The sequence below is a fragment of the Vigna umbellata genome, chromosome 4, assembly GCF_029865625.1.
Source record: "Vigna umbellata cultivar VRB3 chromosome 4, Vumbellata_1.0, whole genome shotgun sequence".
NCBI lineage: Eukaryota > Viridiplantae > Streptophyta > Magnoliopsida > Fabales > Fabaceae > Vigna > Vigna umbellata.
In genome coordinates this window covers 28986639-29006820 of record NC_142168.1, presented here as the reverse complement: position 1 = coordinate 29006820, position 20182 = coordinate 28986639, and the positions used below count along the sequence as shown (strand labels likewise).

At 32.1% G+C, this 20182-nt stretch overlaps 4 protein-coding genes across 6 annotated transcripts; 2 read left to right on the top strand and 2 right to left on the bottom strand.

Annotated features, from left to right (window-relative positions):
* Positions 1 to 1721: 1721 nt before the first annotated feature.
* On the top strand, positions 1722 to 6277 carry LOC124836799 (protein REVEILLE 7-like). Its single transcript, XM_047312001.2, has 7 exons — positions 1722 to 1880; positions 2146 to 2241; positions 3663 to 3785; positions 3880 to 3991; positions 4081 to 4142; positions 4308 to 4733; positions 5046 to 6277. Exons 2-7 carry the CDS (start codon positions 2230 to 2232, stop codon positions 5739 to 5741), a joined length of 1431 nt encoding a protein of 476 aa, XP_047167957.1. The 5' UTR covers positions 1722 to 1880; positions 2146 to 2229; the 3' UTR covers positions 5742 to 6277.
* A 334-nt stretch (positions 6278 to 6611) lies between these two features.
* On the bottom strand, positions 6612 to 8944 carry LOC124836795 (uncharacterized). Its single transcript, XM_047311998.2, has 4 exons — positions 8623 to 8944; positions 7554 to 7622; positions 7301 to 7407; positions 6612 to 6795 (listed from the first exon to the last, which is right to left on the bottom strand). The coding sequence occupies exons 1-4, from the start codon at positions 8930 to 8932 to the stop codon at positions 6706 to 6708; spliced, it is 576 nt and encodes a 191-aa protein (XP_047167954.1). The 5' UTR covers positions 8933 to 8944; the 3' UTR covers positions 6612 to 6705.
* A 1896-nt stretch (positions 8945 to 10840) lies between these two features.
* Positions 10841 to 15448, top strand: LOC148199792 (uncharacterized). 3 transcript variants are annotated; one of them, XR_015785669.1, is made up of 9 exons: positions 10841 to 11102; positions 11233 to 11331; positions 11460 to 11790; positions 12118 to 12252; positions 12488 to 12573; positions 13766 to 13871; positions 13959 to 14060; positions 14923 to 15027; positions 15114 to 15448. XR_015785669.1 is itself a non-coding variant. In XM_088111919.1 (9 exons), the coding sequence occupies exons 1-8, from the start codon at positions 10891 to 10893 to the stop codon at positions 15003 to 15005; spliced, it is 1110 nt and encodes a 369-aa protein (XP_087968045.1). In that variant the 5' UTR covers positions 10841 to 10890; the 3' UTR covers positions 15006 to 15027; positions 15114 to 15448. The 3 variants fall into 3 exon arrangements, 1 of the variants encoding a protein (XP_087968045.1); XM_088111919.1 differs by having other exon boundaries at positions 13959 to 14030; positions 14937 to 15027; XR_015785668.1 differs by having other exon boundaries at positions 10842 to 11102; positions 14937 to 15027.
* A 135-nt stretch (positions 15449 to 15583) lies between these two features.
* On the bottom strand, positions 15584 to 19591 carry LOC148199791 (NAC domain-containing protein 54-like). The gene is made up of 3 exons (XM_088114034.1): positions 19306 to 19591; positions 18466 to 18743; positions 15584 to 16196 (listed from the first exon to the last, which is right to left on the bottom strand). Exons 1-3 carry the CDS (start codon positions 19460 to 19462, stop codon positions 15918 to 15920), a joined length of 714 nt encoding a protein of 237 aa, XP_087970160.1. The 5' UTR covers positions 19463 to 19591; the 3' UTR covers positions 15584 to 15917.
* Between the last annotated feature and the right edge of the window lie 591 nt (positions 19592 to 20182).

Below are 20182 nucleotides of genomic sequence, written 5' to 3'. Positions count from 1 at the left end.
TTTTTACTTACTTTTCACTTTTTTTTTTCCAATTAAATAATTTTCTTTACTCTTGTCTTAATTATGTAACTGGATAAGTGGTCATAATTAAAAAATTATTATTTTTTAATATATTTAATGAAATTATTACGAGGACTAATCTCTTAAATCAATTAGATGAAAAATAAAATAAAATAACCTAAGTGTACATATTTTAAAATTTCACTGAGAAAGCTAAGCAACATTTTATTCTGATTCCAAACAATTAGAAAGAAACCATCCACATCTTACAATTATTAAGATAATTGTGACATATCCATTTGCATACTTTAATAAAGTTAAATTTACAATCATATTCTAACAAGCAGATCAAGTTATGTGTAAAAATTACATTTTAATTGTTTCACTTACATTATAAAAAAAAACTCATCAATCAATCAATTAATCAATCAATCAATAATAATAATAATAATAATAATAATAATATAATCATATCATCATATCATAGTCTCCAATAAGAAATTATTAGGTAATATTGAACCACTACGTGTTTTGCTGTCTCATCTCAACTGATCTTTAATTCTATATATAGAAGTTTTTAAATTTTTTAAAAAATATTTAAACACATATTTTGTAAGACTATGTACAAAACATAAAATATTGATCAAATATCAGCAATTTATCTCGCAGTTGTAGCAATGTCTGTGGCCTCACAGTTTCAGATAAAAAGAAAATTCACTGTTTTTGTCCAAATGTTGAAGACAAAGATACTTAAAGTGTTAATGATGAATTATGTCTTCAACTGCTTTACTTTTATTATTTTATCAGAGTCCGTGACTAAGATAATATATTTTATATATTATTTTATTTAATACATTATATAATTACCTTTGATTGGAACTAATTGTAATATAATTAATACCAGTTAAGACCACCACGAATACACTGATGATTTAAATAATTGATGTGTTAAAATATTAATTGGTGTCGTTAAAAACATTATCTTCTTTTAATAATCTCAACACGAACTACTCCATATACCAGTAAAAGGCTTTGTGTTAATTAATATTTATTAAGTTTGTTTATTTGCTAAGCATTTTTACAACTGTAACAAAAATTGGTGTAAAAAATAATTAGTTTGAAAAAGTCATTTTGGTAATAACATTTACCAGAGAAAATGGGTTGAAAAAGTCATTTTTATAATTGGAATTTTGTTATTGTAGTATCCAAATCCATTAGTCAAACTTGTTTATATCTTAGTTAACCCATTTAATTCTTAATTATTAACAGTGGATTGGTCTAACACTGAGATTCACGCACTGGAATCGCGTGTGGGAGAACATGAGAACATAAACAAAAATGACAATAAGTCAAAAAAGCCACACAAAAAAACAAGCAAAAAAAATATCCTATTATAATAAAAATCTTCTCAATTATCTTCTGAGCACTAATGTCTTCCACAATAAAATCTGCAGCACTACATTTTTTCTACCAATTTTTATTTTTATTTTCTCCCAATAAAAACTAAATATCAGACATCACAAACACTCGCCACGTGTCTTTGGGCCCGGACCGTTTTCAGCCACAAAACCTTAATGCCTTCTCGAATCGTCCATGGAAATTTCTTTTTCATTTATTTTTTTCAAAAATATTTTCTCAATCTGACGTGTCACTCTCTCCTTTTTCCCCTTTTTTCTAATTTTTATTTTTATTTTCATAATTTATACTCTCTCTTTCTCTCATTCTCCTCCCCTTCTCTGCTCACGCATTCTTCCATTGCTCTCTTCCAATTCGCCATCTGGGGTGCCTTGATTTTCTCGGAAAATTCTCATTTTCCGAGAAAGTTCGCATCTTTACTGTTGAATCTTGAATTCCCGAACTGGGGTGTCTGAAAATCAGAGGTATTCACTGTTCTCAATTTCGTGTGTGTGTTAGGAACAATAACAACATGCTTTGGATTCAGTTCTTCGCGTGCTTTTGGCATTTGTAACTGGTTGATCTGATTTGAGCATTGACTCTTGTATTTCTATTTTGAGAAAAAAAGTTGAGCTGTTTAATTTTGATATCTGAGAGAACATGGAGCAGGAGATTATGAATAATGCTATGTGATTTTTTTTATTTCCCAAAAAAATCACTTTTTTGTTGGTGTGGCTTGATTGGTGACAGCTTTTGTTGTTGTTAGCTGCTGGGGTTAGTCTCTGTGGAGGTTTGGGGTGTTTTCCGAGGCAGGCTGACTCTCATTTTGCTCCAATGGAAATGCAGGTATAGCAAGAAACAGTGCAACCTGCCACTTTTCTAGAGCACCCTTTGATTTTTGTTCATTTTCTAGATTAGAAACATGGAACTTAGGTGGATTCTTTTTTCTTTGTTGTATTGTTCGTGTTTTATTTGTTTCTACTGTTGTGGTCATATTGGATGTTGTATGGAAAATGGATTGGCAGATTCTTGGATTTATTCGATTGTATCTCTCTTAAAACAACTAAAAGAAACGGTGTTTAAGTGGTGGCTTGATCAGCATCTAAGTTGCTGCACCATTATATTTGTGTACACTGTAAAGTGCTTTTTTAAATTTCCAGCTTATAGGCTTCTAATTTCTTAGGAATAGTGCTTAACTCATGTTTGATCTGATCCTACTAAATTAATATTCTGTATTACTTGGAGATTTTATTCTAGCGAGGGAAAGGGTACATGTATTTCTTCGGTGGCATCTACAAATATAGATCATTGGTACATCTTTTGGTAATTGGGTGCTTATTAAAAAGAACTAGATATGTGACTGGGACAAGAATCTATTTCAAGTTGGTCTGGCTTGGTATGTCTTATGTACTAACTAGATCATTTTTTGTTAAGTTGATAGTTTTTCAGTTCTAGTTTAGGAATTTTTTACCGTTTTAATCAGTTTATCCGTTTCTGTTTCTCTTTACTAAATCAGATCCATTCATCCTTTAGAGATGTGAAATTATTAATTCCTTATATTGTAAATGTTTCCCAACTATTGATAAATATTTTCTTCTATTTATGCCAGTTCAATTATTTTTATTGTTTTAAAACGGATATTAATGAACCCGTACATTTAATTTTTGAAGAATTTCACATCCCATGCATGTATTACAGGTTTTAAGTTGAAGTCGTAATAAAAGAAAGACTATAGAACCTTGATGGGTTGAGTAAATGCAGACAAATGCAGCCAATGTTATGCTGTTGCAGTTTTGAAAGATAATTTAAATCCTCCATTCCCCTAGAAGTTTTGGACAGGAATTTCATAGAAGGGACCAAAATGGCTTCAGCTGATTCTTTTTCATATGACATTATTGACAGTGTTTTTACTAGAATGTAAATGAATTTTTGGTTTGGTTTGAGTATAGTTGAATTGGTTAGCATGTGTTTGGAAGAGATGCCAAATCAGCTCTTTTAGACTCTATATGATGTGCTGTTGCTTAATTGGAAGCTGGTCTCAATCGTCTTGCATTCAATCTTGTGGAGACTTTTGTCCTCTTATATTAGGAAGAAAGAGAATTTCATTATGAATTCATCCAGTGACTTTATTTCTTAAAAGGAACTGAAATATATTCTAGTTAGCATCATTTTCTTTCCTGATGAGATTGCCTATCTTTCTTTTCCTTTATTTCCATTATCCTTTCATTGGAGGAAAGTTATTGATTCATCAACTACTACTAATGTAGGATCAAATAGAAAACACAAGATCAACCATATCAGGCTCAGCTAGTAACTGCCATTCAAATGCTGGAAAACAATCTGAAAATGTTGCTCATGTACCTTCTGTCGGAAACGGCCATGCTCCCAAGGTTGCTTCACTTTACATGTTAAAGTATTCCTTTTAATGACCTTTTTGTTCCACTTTTAGTTTTGATATCTAAAACTTATTTCAATGTTCATCAGGTGAGGAAACCATATACCATTACTAAACAAAGGGAGAAGTGGACAGAGGAAGAGCATCAAAAGTTCCTTGAAGCTTTGAAATTGTACGGTCGAGGGTGGCGCCAAATTGAAGGTAAATTCTTTGTCCTGAGTTATTAATCTGAAATTTTCCTTTTTTCATTTGTCTTCATGTCAGATGAAAATCATTTTCTCTTCATGCAGAGCATATAGGTACCAAAACAGCTGTTCAGATTCGAAGCCATGCTCAAAAGTTTTTCTCTAAGGTTAATATTATTATTTGTTTAAAACTTCAGCAAATAATTTCTACTGGGAGCATGTAGGCTATTATAAGCTAAAGTAATTTGATCATTTTCAATTTAATAGCATTTGAAGTTAGATGAATTTGTTCACTTCTGTGTTCTCAAGCATCACACTCTACTTGGTTTCAGGTTGTTAGGGAATCTGAGGGAAGTGCTGAGAGTTCTATACAGCCAATTAACATACCTCCTCCTCGGCCTAAGAGAAAACCCCTCCACCCATATCCTCGAAAATCAGTTGATGCTTTCAGAGGACATGCCATACCAAATGAAACTGAAACATCTCAATCCACAAACCTGTTGGTTGCAGAGAAAGACACCCCATCTCCGACCTCTGTGCTATCTACGGTTGGTTCGGAAGCATTTGGGTCTGCATTTTCAGAGCAGAATAACAGATGCCTTTCGCCAAACTCTTGCACAACTGATATTCACTCCGTCAGCTTGTCACCTGTTGAAAAGGAAAATGATTGTATGACATCCAAAGCATCTGAGGAGGAAGAAAAAGGATCTCCAGCTTCAGTTCCTTTATCCATTGTTTCTGACCCAAACATGTGCATGGTATCATAAGCTTCTTGATTTCTATGATTAATCTTTTGAAAGGCGAGCTATCCTAGAAGAACTTTAACAGAGAAAGATAACAAGAAAAAAAATTGACTTCTCAAGAAATTAAAATTAGTTTATGTATAAGGTAAATTACAGAAATTCTCCCATATAGTTTTTCAAAGTGCGTAAGTTAATCATGACTTATAGAAAATTAATTTAATCTTTTTCCTTTATAATTTTTTCTCCTAAAAGTTCTTTTTGGATAAGCTTGTCCAACTATTGTTGTCTAGGTTTAACTAACTTTCAAATTCTCCGGTGTTGCTGCAGAAGCCCGAATTTAGTTCCAAGGAAACTGAATATGGTATAGATGATTCGGCCAATATGCCACAAACCACTAGTATTAAGCTTTTTGGAAGAACGGTATCTATGGTAGACAATCAGAAGCCGCAGAACATAGATGACAACGGTAAGGCAATAATAACTGTTAAGTCTGATGAAGTGGATGATGCTGGGAATGAGAAGCCTGGCCAATCAACCGAGCAAGTAGATACACAATTATCACTAGGCTTGGTTGGTGGCAACTGGTCCATAACACCTGATTCTGATGGAGCTGATCGCAGCGAAGAGCCACCGAAGGAGAACGTGTGCCTCAGTGAATGTGTACCCGATGCATCTTTTCCACAGTGGAGTTTGTACCAAGGCCTCCCAGCTTTCTGTGTAAGCCCATGCAATCAGATCCTAAATCACATGCCTCTTAGGCCCTCTTTGAAAGTAAGAGCAAGAGAGGAGGAAAGTTGTTGTACTGGTTCCAACACAGAATCAGTTTGTGACATGGAAAACCAAGGCAAGAACTCAGATGCTGTTGATTCTAAGTGTGAAAAATATGAAGGGGAAGGAGCTGCACCCCAGAAGCCTGCAAGAGGGTTTGTTCCATATAAAAGATGTTTGGCCGAAAGAGATGGAACTTCTTTAATTGCGGCCTTGGAAGAGAGGGACGGGCAACGAGCTCGTGTGTGCTCATAGCCTTCCATTCCATTTTTAGAAGATTCATAATCATGGTATTAGAGGAAAAAAAAAACTGAGAAATAAGGACCCGATTTAGGTAGCTGTGATCTAATTGTCTAATTGACAAGCATCTGATTTCCAATTCTTTTTTCCAACAACTTTCTTCTTCCACGTGAAAACATTTCATGTCCAATAATTCATGCGGGGGCTGGTGGCATTATTTGTTCTGGTTTGTATCGTGTTACAGTTACTTTAACCAAATAGACACATAGCAGCAAGTCTGTAAGTTAGTTTTATTTCTACTATTTGCATGTCTTTCTAGTTGCATGTTACACATATCAGTGACACACATCAGTGACGAGGGTGTACCAGGGAAGCTTGGACAAGCATCGCAGGTCATTGAACATCATATTATTTCTTCTGACAAAAGGATTGCCTCTGGAAAGCATATTGTGTCTATGTATTAAGCTTTGAGAGAGTCATGTATTTCGGATTTTCTTAATGTATCATTCTTTTTAGTCACAGATTATAAACATTGTTTCTTCATTGTTGAATTTACAGTTCTTAACTTGTTCCCTCTTTTAAGCTTGATTGCTAGAGTGACTGGTCTGACAATAGTCAAGTAGTTCACTTCCATACATGTTATCCACTCGCTAATTTGATCGAAAAACTGATTTCAATCAATTCAGTACTATTGTCAAGTGTTAGAGCCAATACTTAAAACAGAAGCCAACATGTTTTATAACTTCATCGTGCATTATATAATAATGATCAAAATTCATTACTAATCAATTCTGATAATATAGAGCCCGGTAATGAAATGACAGTTGGTTTATAAATGAGTTCCACTGCAGCCTCAGTTGGGGAGGTAGGAGGGAGCCAACAAAGTTTCATGATCAGAGTATTTTTATATAAAGTGTCAAGTACACTGCAGCAATAGTTCTTATTGCACACCAAAATGAACAAACTTTGGTTCTTCGTATTACAACAATCTTGTGCCTTGCCTGTTCCGCTGCGGTAGCTCTGATCTCGGTTTGGCAACTTCCACAAATATGACCCTACCATCCAAAAACTGAAAAAGTGGTTTCTTTCTTGTCAGTATCCAGCAAAGTTTAAAACTTTTTTCTGTTAATTAAAGATAGCAAATAGGGAAATAATGAATAACTGACATTCAAGATAATACAACAATTTAGAGCCACAATCAAAGGGAGCACAACAGTTCCAGTGCTGGTTTAAAGGATTTGGTTTTCTAGTGATCCTTTGACAGTTTCAGTGGATAGTATCTTGAGTTTTCCGAGTTAAAAATCTGTTACAAATCTTCACACTTAAACAATAAGATGCTTCATAAATATTGCTGCTTTGACTCTGTTCTCACTAGGAGAGCTCAATCTAGTTTCTAGATTAGTTTGCTACATAAATGCAATCATGGTTATATTCTAATTCATTCACTTTAAAAAAATTTAAAATCCACCGCTGTGGCCAAGATAAGCCTTGGAGGCATCATAGAATTTATTCAATGAATTAACGCAGAACATGACAACAATTTAACAACAGCAATAAACCAAATGGCATCATACCTTTCCATGCATTCCCTCAATAGCCTTCTGAGATTCTTCTTCAGTTGCGTAACGAAGAAAAGCAAACCCTCTTGGTCTATTTGCAATTCTATCCATCACCAGCTTGACTGTTGTAAAGTTAAGCAAATATTTTAGAAGTAGAAAGTGTTACCAACAAATTGATAAGAACTGGCAAATCACTAACAGATACTACACCCTAAATTTTAGTCAAAAAACATAATTGACAAAGAGGAAAATATCATCATTTTCCTACCTTCCACGAGTTGACCAAAATTCTTAAAAGCATTTCGCAAACTTTCTTCAGTGGTACGAAATGATAACCCTGAAAAGAACAAGAAATAAAGTTGTTGTCCAAAATTGACATAAAATCAAATATCCAAGAAATTCATAACAAATAGCAAGAATTCATCCTAATATGCGTAAGAAGTAAGGGATACAATCTGTAGACTTTAGCAACAACATATGGCAAATGACCATTGAATCAAGAGCAATCATAGCTAGTATATAAGGCACATCAAGGTGCCCTACACAGATGAATGGTTACACAGTTTGCAAAAAGGTTTCAACAAAATGCCTAGCTTAATGTTGGTTACAAGATGAAAAAAGCATATTTGCTAGACAGTAACCGCATTTTAAAAATTTGTACAAAGAACTAAACATAATTAAATAGACACGTAGATCAGTTAACAGTTGAAACTAAAAACATTATTCTAGCAGAAGAATTCATATAAATTGTCTCTTAACATCATTCCTCTTTCTTTATCCATAAAAGTTAAACAATAAGGTGTGGACACTGAATTGAAGCTAGAGATATTGGTCACCTTCTTTCTTCCACTATTGCATCAAACTCTTCTGCATAGCAAAACATTTATGCTCAAAGTCAAATCCACAATAGTACTAACAAAAAATGCCATCGACAGTCATTCTTTCGCAGATCAAATCCGTAGCACTATCCCTTTTGCTCCTAATATCATATACGGTTAAACAATGATGGCACCACCATTGCAACACTAGACAAGATTCTGGATGCTTCCAATGCTAAAATTCACATGTAATAAAACCATCGTTTTTCAGTGAAATGAGGGAAGCATTCTCCATAATGAACCTAACTCTCACTAAAAAAGTAAAGTAAGACCCTTTTTCAATCAAAGTTTCCACTAGTAACAACAGATAAAACTGCTGTTGTTCATCAACACAAGCACCCAACAGGAGGGAGACCCAAAAAAGTAAAAAAGAAAAAGCTGAAAACTTATCACTCGTACATAAATTTGGATAAGAAAAACAGAAGTGTGAGAAAAGGGAGAAGAGTAAGAGTAGCTAACCACTGACATAAAGCTTAGTTGAAGGGAAAGTGGAAGAGGGTTTAGCAGTGGAAGATGATGAGGTTGAGGATTCAGACGAAGCAGGAGGGAGACAAGCCAACACAGAACAACCACCCTTGTTTGTGAGGGGAGATGATGAAATTGAGAAGGAAGAAGAGAAAGACAATGTTCTGTTATTGGTTCGGGAGCAATTCAGGAGAAGGAAGTGTCTCTTCTGGGTGAAACTAAAAGTTAGAGCTTTGTTTGTAATGGGTAATGGTGGTAGAGAAACAGCAGCAACCTTAACACCAACAAAGACCATGTTTGCCATTGCAACTGTTTCCTCAGCAATGCTAAACAAATGTTGTAGTTTATATGGGCTGGACCAAACCAGGTTTTGACCCGGAAAGTTTATGCGTGAGCTTTTACTACCTGCACCGCCGTAATTACTAACTTAATCCCATAGTTTTTAAAACGGTTAAATGCAGTTTTAGTTTGTAAACTTTGAAACAAATTAAACTTCTTCCCTATTCTAATTTTATATATATATATAGATATATATATATATAGATATATATATATATATATATATATATATATATATTTTGGTGTTAAACTTTAAAAATTGAATTAATATATTTTTTAACTCAATAATATTAAATTTTTATTACATATTAAACAATATTCTAAATTTCTATTTAAGTTGAAATATATCAAATGATTAGGGTAACAATAAAAATATCTTACATATAACTTTTAAAACGTTATGATGAAACTCAATAAATTGTTAATTAAATTTACAGAACATATTACTAAAACGTAGTAATTTTTCAATTATTTTTCCATTTAGTAATGACCTGAAAAAATAAATAAATAAAACTTACTTTGTGCTTCTCAATGTTTAAGTCAAAATTAACTTTAATTTCCATATTAAAAAACAAGACTTTTAATTTTAATTTTTATTTGTAATTAATGGAGTTAAAGTGAAAAATTAAAAGAAATCTAAAACATATCTTTTGGGAATAAAATATATCACCAAATAATAATAATTTATATAACTGTATATCTCTTTTCCATTCTAGTGTCTCTTAAGTTAAATCTGACTAAATTTATTTATTTTACTTAAATTTAACCGAATTTAGCTGATCACCTTGTTGAAATATATTTATATCTTTACCATTTAAATGATTGTTAATTTAAATTTAATTATTTTTAAATTAAAATAATTAATTTTCTATTTTAATCTTTTAAATTACTATGTATTTAATTTAAATTATTATTTTTAAATGATTGTTAATTTAAATTTAATTATTTTTAAATTAAATAATTATTTTTCTATTTTAATATTTTAAATTACTATCTATTTAATTTAAATTATTATTTTTAATTAACTTAATTTTCTATAATAAAAATGAAAAAGGAGGTTTTAATGTAATGCTAATTATACCTATAATTAAAATTATTTTTAGTTTTACAATTCACTCATTGTCAGCTCTTGCTCGATCATTATTACCAATAAGAATTTAAAATATATTTTAAACTTTAAAAGAATTGAAATAATACAAATTTTATAATACTCATTTTACTTAATATTAACAATAAATAGTTAACTTTTTAAACACTACAGACGTAAATATTTTAACCCTAATAACAATAAAAATTATCGTACATATAACTTTTAAAAATATTATGATAAAACTCAATCAATTATTAATTAAATTTACAGAATATATTACTAAAACGTAGTAATTTCCCAATTATTTTTCCAGTCTGTAATAAAACTTACTTTGCGCCTCTCAATGTCTAAGTCAAAATTAACCTTAATTTCCGTATTACAAAATAATGATTTAATATTTATTTGTAATTGATAGAGTGAGAAATGAAAAATAAAAAAGAAATCTAAAAATATCTTCTCGAAATAAAATTTATCTAAATAATAGTAATTTATATAATTCTATCTCTTTCCCTATCTTTGTGCCCTCTTAAATTAAACCTATCTGAATTTATTTATCTTATTAAATTTAACTGAATTTATCTTATCAACTTCCTTGAATATATTGTAATCAATAAATATAAAGGTTCAATAAATATACATACACTGCAGACAATCCTGGCCATAAAAATACCTCAATTTTATCAAACACTTAATTTCAAAATCTAAGTTAAACAACAGCCATGATTGGATAATAACTGCTTCTTGTGCGGTTAAAATCTCAAACTGTGACAGCTTGCCCTGACTCAAAAGACATGATTCAATGATGTTACATTTAAAAGAACAGAACTTGCACAATGATGATGTCGCAACCCAAACTGCACAACATCTCCAATGCCATAACCATGGGTTTGAAGAAGAAGGCTAACGATCAGTGTTCACCTGCAGTACTCTACCACTACCCTTGTCCTGATGGTGCTTTTGCTGCCCTTGCTGCACACCTTTACTTCAAGGCCACTTCCTTATTCTCCCCTCTTTTCTTTACCAACACTGTTTACAACCCCATCAGGTTTTTGCCTCATTCAGCAGTATCAGTATTTGTATTCATTCTGCTACCAATCATTGTTCTGCCGTTTATGCTATTGCTATTCCTTTTAATTTATGTGCATGTATTTTTTTGTTTTGATTGAAATTTTCAGGGTTCAAGATCTTCCTCTGAATGAAATCGGTGATCTTTACCTCCTAGATTTTGTGGGGCCGGATGGTTTTATTGAGGAAGTCTCTACCAAAGTTCAAAGGTTCTTTGCTTTGTTTTCTGTTTTTCTTGTAAAAGATGCAGTTTTTAAATTTTTTGTATTTTTGTCCGTAGAATAGGTTCGAGTTATCTTTGTAAGTATAATACGATTGAGTTTTTTCTTGGGTGTAGGGTGATTGTTTTGGACCATCACAAGACTGCCCTTGAGAGGTTGGGGAATGATGATTCACTTGGTGAGAATGTGGTTAAGGTTATTGACATGGAGAGGAGTGGGGCTACTATTGCATTTGATTACTTCAAAGATAAGCTTTTGAGTCCTGATATTGCAGTAAAACACTCCTCAGTGCTTGATGAATTTGAGCGTGCCAGGCAACTTTTTCTGTATGTTGAAGATGGGGACCTCTGGAGGTGGAGACTCCAGAACAGCAAAGCTTTCAGCAGTGGTTTGAAGGATTTGAACATTGAATTTGATGCCAGGAAAAATCCTTCGTTGTTTGACCAGGTAATCTGATTTCTGAGTCTTGCATTGTTTTCTAAACTTTTCTGGTTTATCATTAGACTTTGAATATTTGAGTCTGTGTTCTCTAATTTGAACAAGCACATTGAGGAGTTGCTAAGTGCATGAAGATGTTCTTTTACTCCTTTGTTTTGTCCTGTAAATTTGCCCATGAGATCATTGTGGTGATTCTACGTTATTCTGCTTAATTTTCCCTGCCTCATTAAGAGTGATAGTTCTATGTTTTCGTATTTATATGTTGCCACCAAGATAGAGTGATAAGTCATTTGTATAAATAGTTGAAATAACTGACAATTTTGTATATAATGGCAGTTGCTTTCACTAGACTCGAATACTATCATTAGTAGAGGTATGCTAAGCTTATCACTGAAGCAAAAATTAATTGATGATTGTCTCAGCAAGTCATATGAAATTGCCCTCGGGAATGGTGCATTTGGTCATTGCCTGGTACGATTGATGTTTCCTTCTTTTGAGATCTCACTATTTATTCCTCTACTTCCACTCTATTCCTTGGTTTTGCAGTTAAATTTCTTTAAACCATCCATTTGCAGTTTTTGGTTACTAATGAATTGGTGCTAATTTTTAATACTTATATTGAGCCTTAGTTGTGTTTTCTACACCTCTCTTGATTAGGAGAGAACTAACCAGAATCTTGTTATTTTCAATCATTTGTATTTTGTAGGCTGTCAATGCAGATACTACTCTTTCACAGTTAAGAAGTGAATTGGGACATCAATTAGCTATTAAAAGCAAGGAAATGAAGTTGAGGTTTGTTCATTTTAGTTTCTTGTTACTATTAATTAAATCATATTGATGTTCTTCTCCCTTCTACTCATTCAAAAATCTCTTTTAAGCTTTGTTCACTTGAATGGATTTGGAGGAGAGTGATTGAATAAATTTGAGAGGATTTGAAGATAAATTTTTTTGTTGTTTATTTCAGTGAATTTGGAGGTAAGTGAGAGTGAATTTGGAAGTAAATTTTTTTAATTTGTCACATCAATCAAATCCTACACTAATTCTCACAAACGTTGCTTCCAAATTCACTCTCACTTACCTCCAAATTCACTGAAATAAACAACAACAAAATTTATCTCCAAATCCACTCAATCACTCTCCCCCAAATCCATTCAAGTGAACAAAAGGTTAGTGATACGTGTTGAGAAGTCCCACATCTCATGCTCAAGTCTTGAAACCTGATTTATTTATATATATACATACATACATATACATACATACATATATATATATATATATATATATATATATATATATAATATTGGACAATTTCACTTTAATACAATTTGGTTTTAAGATAAAATTTGATATGGTACCAAAGTCTATATAATTCATCTTAGTAACTACTTATACTAGTAGACTTGCCTGGTTTGGCATGTACTTGAATTTATGAATTAATTTATATGACAGCAAAAGGATTTTCAATATCTGCAATTCCCAAGTGATTTGTTTATCTTTCCTTAATTTCTATAATTTTTGTATATTTCTTTAACTTATCTCTCCTTCTTTACCCGGAACTTACTTATCTTCTACTGCTACTTTGTTATTATTTTTTATTTATATTTTGGGCTTAACTCAAATATTATATGTATTTTTTTTTATTTATATTTTGGGCTTAACCCAAATGTTATATGTATTTTCTACACAAGGAGATTAATCCAATACATAGTTTTTTCACTATATTTAATAGTTAATATGGTACTGTAAAACTTGTCTTACATGTTAATGTATCTTGTGATCTTGGACTTATGTGTGTGTATTTTATTGCATACCATCTTTTGATACTCTTACACTCTAAATACATAGTTGTTTATACAATGTATAGACTATAACTCATAGCCACCATACAAAAAGAAATAGGTTAATATGGGTGTCCTTAATTATTGGAGAATCAGAACATAATCAAGGAATTGATATCTGATCTTAGTTTTATTTTTACTTGTAGAGGTATTGGTGCAGTTGTGTATAAAGTACCAGAGCTTGAAAATGACCAACTGCTAAAAATCAGTCTGAGGAGTGAGAAGAACGAAGATACAACACCTATCACTCAGGTTTTCCTTTTATCAAATTGCTAATTGAATCTTTTTGCAACTCTTATTGGTTATACTCGTAGTTAAGATCTTTTTCTCTTCTATTAGGAATTTGGAGGTGGTGGGCATCGAAATGCAGGTTCTTTCATGTTAACAGCTGATAAGTTTGAACAATGGAAGGTGTGATTGGATTTTTGCACTTGACATGAGGTGACAAAGGAGTTCTTATATGATGTTCTTCTGTATGCTGCTCACATTTGAAAGCCATGTGAAATGTTTTCATACTTTCATCAGTCACTGTATTAACCAGAAGTAACCTCAGTTACTGTCCTATAATCATATGGCCTAATTTGTTTCAAGTACAATATTCTTTTCATTGGACTGAGAGTTTTATATCAGAGAATGATTTGTTAAATCAACTTGATAAATAAATTTCAATTCTTTAAGGATGGATATTTAGAACTTCTAGAGTAGACAATTAAGATAGTACTTGCTGATTTAAAAGAGAATTTTACTGATGAAACTCAAACATGATATTTTAGTTCATTCCATTAGTAAATTGGTGATTTAAAACTTGTTTTGCATGTTTATACAGCTTTGATCTTGCAATTGCATTAACCAAAAATCTATATAAGAATTAGTATAGATAAACATCTTCTCAAGTTTAAGAAAAAAAGAAGAAACAAGTCTGTTTATAAATTAAATCTAATATAGAAAGAAAGATATAGATCAGTTTATTCACAAGTTAATTTTTATGAGTAGAATTTTATTTTATTTTTTCTTTTCTCAAAAGTAACTAGGGAAAGATTATCCGTATTCGATTTCTTGAGATTGTATACATCTAACATATTCAGAGACTGAATATAAGAATTTGTTCATACAATGTTTATAGAAAATTAAAACATTAAACTCAACTATTCTGAGATGAATAAAGTCCCATAATTAGTGAAAAATCAAAAACAGAATACCTGTAACATCTTCACCAAGTCATATATTACAGCTTATTCTGTTACAGTTTTTCTTCTTTCTCTCTTTGACAGCTTGTCTTTGCTATTCTTATTTTTACTTTTAGAGATATTTGTGCAGTTCTGTATAAAGAACCATAACTTGAAAATGAACAAAGGACAAAATAAGCATGAGGGGTGTGGAGAATGAAGTTACCATGCCTATTTCTCAGGTTTCTCCTTCATCAAAATGCTAATTGAATATTCTATGTGACTCTTGTTAGATATACTTGTATCTGATATATTTTTCTCATCTTAGGAATTTGGAGGTGGTAGACATTGAAATGCAAGCTTTTTCATGTTAATAGCTGATGAATTTGAACAGTGAAAGGTGTGATTGGATTTTTGCACTTGACATGGAGACATAAAGGAGTTACAGTCACACATGATCTTCTGTGTACTGCTCAAATTTCAAAGTTATGTGGAATGTTTTGGTAGTTCTGTTAATTACTCTATTATGCAGTTCTTTTGACTATTAATTAGGTATCAGTGAGTTATTTTTTTATTTTTTATTTTTATTTTTTTTTTTTATGTAATTCAAAAGCAATGTTTGAATAGTCTCTCCAATCATTTGAAAATTTCATTGGACTAAAATTTTCTTAATGTTACTCTTTAGAGATCAATTGGTTTCAAAGTTACTTGGCATTAGCATTAGCATAGTTGATTATACTCTTAACTGCCTTTCACTTATAGAATTCCTTCTTCCAAATGAAAAACAATAAAAATAATAATTAACACTTGAGTTGTGATTTATATTTATTCCACAAATAACACCCAGATCACCTCGAGATAGAGGTTAGTACAAAAATGTATAAAATCAATGCAATAATATGATCCTAATTAACAAGCCCACCAAACCAAAAACAAACCAAACCATCCTCACCAATTAAGTATAATGATAATCAGAAAAGCAAAAGTTAAATCTCTTAATAACAGTTATATGGAAAATGTATAAATATTTTATTATATGATGAAATGTATATAAATATATATATATTTATATTAATATCCGGCTCCCAAGTTATTCACCACCAATCTGGCCTGCCATTAGGTCTTCAAAATATTAGTTTGTAAATGTAACATGTGAGAGTTCTTCACCACCAACCATAGCTGCATTAGAAGAATACCATGCATCTTCTGTAATGAACTGCATCCATGAATCATCTTTGTCTTCCTCTTCCAAGCATGATGATGATGCGCCTGGTATGTCAGGAGACATGGTATCACACTCATTAATCATGGTTTGGCAGCTCTCAATGAGTGATATACTACATTGTCCTTGCTCTTCAATCTCAGAACAGATTCCATTTTTCTTGAACACCCGGCACAATGCATAAGTATCCTGCAAGGTAGTTATTAATATAGTTAACTAGTGTGCTAAAGGAACTTCATTTGGACTTTTGTTGGTGTCACTTTTCTCTTTTGGATACATATAAATTAATGCAGCCTAAAGTAACACACAAGGATAGTGTAGGATTTTCCTACCAATAATTGCTTTAGGTCTTTTTATTACCTACATTTGAAATGATCAACAAAAGCAGTGTAGTCAAAAATTGAGGCCTAACCAGATCTACACAATGTGGTGGAGGTTAAAACCTTAAAAGAAAACCTCTGAACAAGCAGTGGCACAAAGATTCAAAGAGTGCTAAATGTTCTGTCCTTGTTTCTTATTAAGAATATTAAAAATGCTGCTACTGTGTCCTAATCAAGTGGAGACTTTTGTGGTTACTAAAAGGGTGAACATATTATAGATGCTAACTTCATTGCTAAATTCCTTGCCATAATCACCATGACCTACCTGAATTGGCACATTCTGGCATAGATATTAGTTTACTTACAACGAATACTTGGTTGGTACAATTGACTGGTACCATCCCTCTCCTTTTTATTATCTTAATTATTTGTAAATTTTCTGGGGTATAGTGTAGTACCCATTTGTCAGTTTTGGTGTTTAGGAATAAAGTAAAAAGTGACCGACACAGAATGAAAGTGATGGGAGAATGGTTGCTGCTTTTTGAGATGCAGAAGCCTTCATGGCTTACATAGAATCTAATAATTGTAGATCAGGGTTGGAAGGTTGAACAGATAACTAAAGAATTTTAATGAAGAAGGGATAGGGATAATAAAGAGGATAGTAGTTTTGTCTCATTACATTACACTATATTATATTGTACATGCAATAATATAAAGGACAAGGAGCACTAGAACTTTGTCATTTTAGAGGTATTAGAGTAACACAAGTAAAGAATATGTCAGCCATACGTTTATAGAGTACCTACAATAAACAAACATAAAGTAATAACATGAGAGAGAGGAGGAATAAAGCTCCTACAAAAGTGAAGGCTTTCCATGCACGCCATGCAATTTTCACGTTCTTCTACTGTCCAAATATGTACAATGTCTTATCTACTTCAATTTTTTCTACAGTTTCAAGTTTTATTCTCACTGTGTTCCTAGTGTGACTCTGATGAAGTGATCATCATGGGAATATGGAACTAAAGCTTATCTATCTTTTTTTGCTCCTTGTCTTTGGTGTAAAAGAGGAGCTGAAAATAATCAATGAAAAATGCTTTTGTCACTCCCTTAAGCATCGAACTTCTTGCTTTTTGGTTCAAATATGTGATGACAAGTGTGCATACTTCACACACAAACAAAAGAGACTTCTGAAAGTAGGTAAAGGGTCAGGTGGGTACCATAGGCTAGTTTTAAAGACAACAAAAACATTTACTTTTCTAAGATGTGACTTGTAAAGCTAATTTGGAAGGTGTAACTTACTAATTCCCCACACTCATACCACCCTAAATCGTCTTCAGTTCCTAACTTATTTCACTCCATTGATTGCAGTAACTTAGAAGTCAAAAAAATTTAAAGTGGTTAACTATTGATTTCATAAAAGGAGTTTTGACTACATTGTAAATGTGTACATGACATGACTGAGTGACTATATAAGTTGCATGATTGCTAATGCATAGCCATTTTAAAACTAAAGCAAGCTAATATCACTTGATTATGAAAACTGATAACAATTACTGAATCAGAGTAAAAAGCTACTGGTACACCTAAAAAGCCAACAAGCAATTCAATAAGCATAACTAGCGAAATACTCAAGATAACATTAAAATAAGTGCAAGAAGGACTTTATCATTCTTCAAATATTATTTTAATGTATCTTACATTTGAATTGCTACTGGTTTTGTATAATAGGTCTGCCGTGGCTACAGGGTTACTGTTCTTTTGTCTTATTTTAATCACTTTTGAATATGAGTAGGCATTGAGAGCTTTACTTTATGGTGCTAATAGTTACATATTTTGAATACAAATGCCGGTGTGCATACACTATGAGAGATACTCAGAGGTGAAAATGATAACAATGTGAGATACTGAAATAATATTATGTGATAGAAAGCTTACATAAGAAAAGATGATAATGTGATATTGATAACTTAATAAATGTGTCATAAAGAAAGATATAAAAGATAAACATGAAGTTATTATACTGTTAAAATGTGTATGTATCATTGTTGATATTTTAATATAGGTTGAATATATATATATATATATATATATATATATATATATATATATATATATATATATATGTACACACATACCTGTAATCCAGTGGTGTCTTCACACTCTTTGTCATCAAGGCGATACTCATGCATTACCCAATCAGTTCTGATTCCTTGAGGAGCTCTGCCTCTATAGTACACCAAAGTCTTCTTCATGCCAATGGGTCTGCTTTGGCAGGAAACTTTCCTATCTTTTCCAGTGGACTTCCAGTACCCTGCACGAGTTGCTCTATTTGTTCTAAACCCATTCGGGTATTTCCTATCCCGGGGTCCAAAAAAGTACCACTCTGGATCTCTACTGGGTAAAAATGATTTCTCTAACCATGCAAAAACAACAAAAAATGTTCCAAAATCAGTCTATCAGTTGAACAACTTTGCCTCACTGAAAATTTAGGCCATATACAGTGCATCAGATTGATAGCCCTTGCCTAATAAGACTATTCATATATATACGAAGAATGTTGGAGATCCCATTATGGATTAAATTAGTACAAACTTCATTTTAGAAGTTGATTTTATAAGGTTAAGTTTAAAATCTACTTCTCAACAAAGAAGAATGTCACTAAGTAGTAAGTAGGTACATGCATGGTCCATCAAAGATATTTCAAGTTAGGTACTATTTTGGTGGTAGTTTTTCCATATATATTACCTATCAGATAGCTAAATGTTGGAACTAGATAAAGGGTCTACTGTATATCCACCAGGATCAACATAGTGATGAAGAGGCTGAGTAGTTTACACAAGGTTTTAAATTTCATTGTTCACACAAAATGTGAATGTGCAAGCCAAGTATTATGAGATATAAATGGATGAATGACAAGTAGGAGAAACAAAGTATTTGGAAGAATTGCATTGAAGGGTAGTTAAAGAGAAGAAAACCTGCTAATTCCCAAGGTTCACATTTGTAGAGATCAACTTCAGGAATGATATCAAGTTCAATTTCTTGGCCATTGATCTTCCTCTTGAGATAGTAGTTGACAAGCTCTTCATCGGTTGGATGGAACCTAAAGCCTGGTGGTAATCCAACCGGTGACATTTTTTCTCTTCTTCTCTTCTTGTTGTAGCTTCTGCTAAAGTGTTTTCACTCATCACAACCATCATTGCTTATAAACAGACCAAAAGGAACCAAAGTTCCTTATCTTTGAGTTTTTTTCTCTTTTTCTTTTACAGATTTTACAGATTCTGGCATAACGTTTGATACAAGCCTTTCCCCTATCACTGATAATATATACTTCCTTGTATGTAGGTACTTCCATTTACATCATACAAATATCCTCCTTAATCCTTTTCTTTCCTTAATATAGTTTAATTGATGACCCTTTTCCTTTCTTTTGTGAGAACATTTTGTGGCAAAAGAAGCCTATGGAGTGAGTGAGGGATCTTTAGACTTCAAATTAACGTGAAACGTCCACTAATTAATTGTATCTTCATCAGCCAATCCGTAATAGAAAGCAGACAAACACACTTTTTAGAAGCAGAAGATAAGTTGATATATATTAAATTAATCAATGTAGCAATTCAAATACTGCTACTAATAATAATAAACTACAACCTTTGCATCACACCCTGTCCCTGTCGTTGTTTATTTGAATATTAAATGTTATTCCTCAAAACAGCTGTGTGATGTTGCTTCAAACAGTTAAATTAATTTCATAAAAGCTCATTCTTTTTAGTTTTCCGGATGAGTCATACATTGATGCATGGTATCCTTCTATTTCATAGTTTAACTCATATCTTTCTCCTATAAAATGCAATT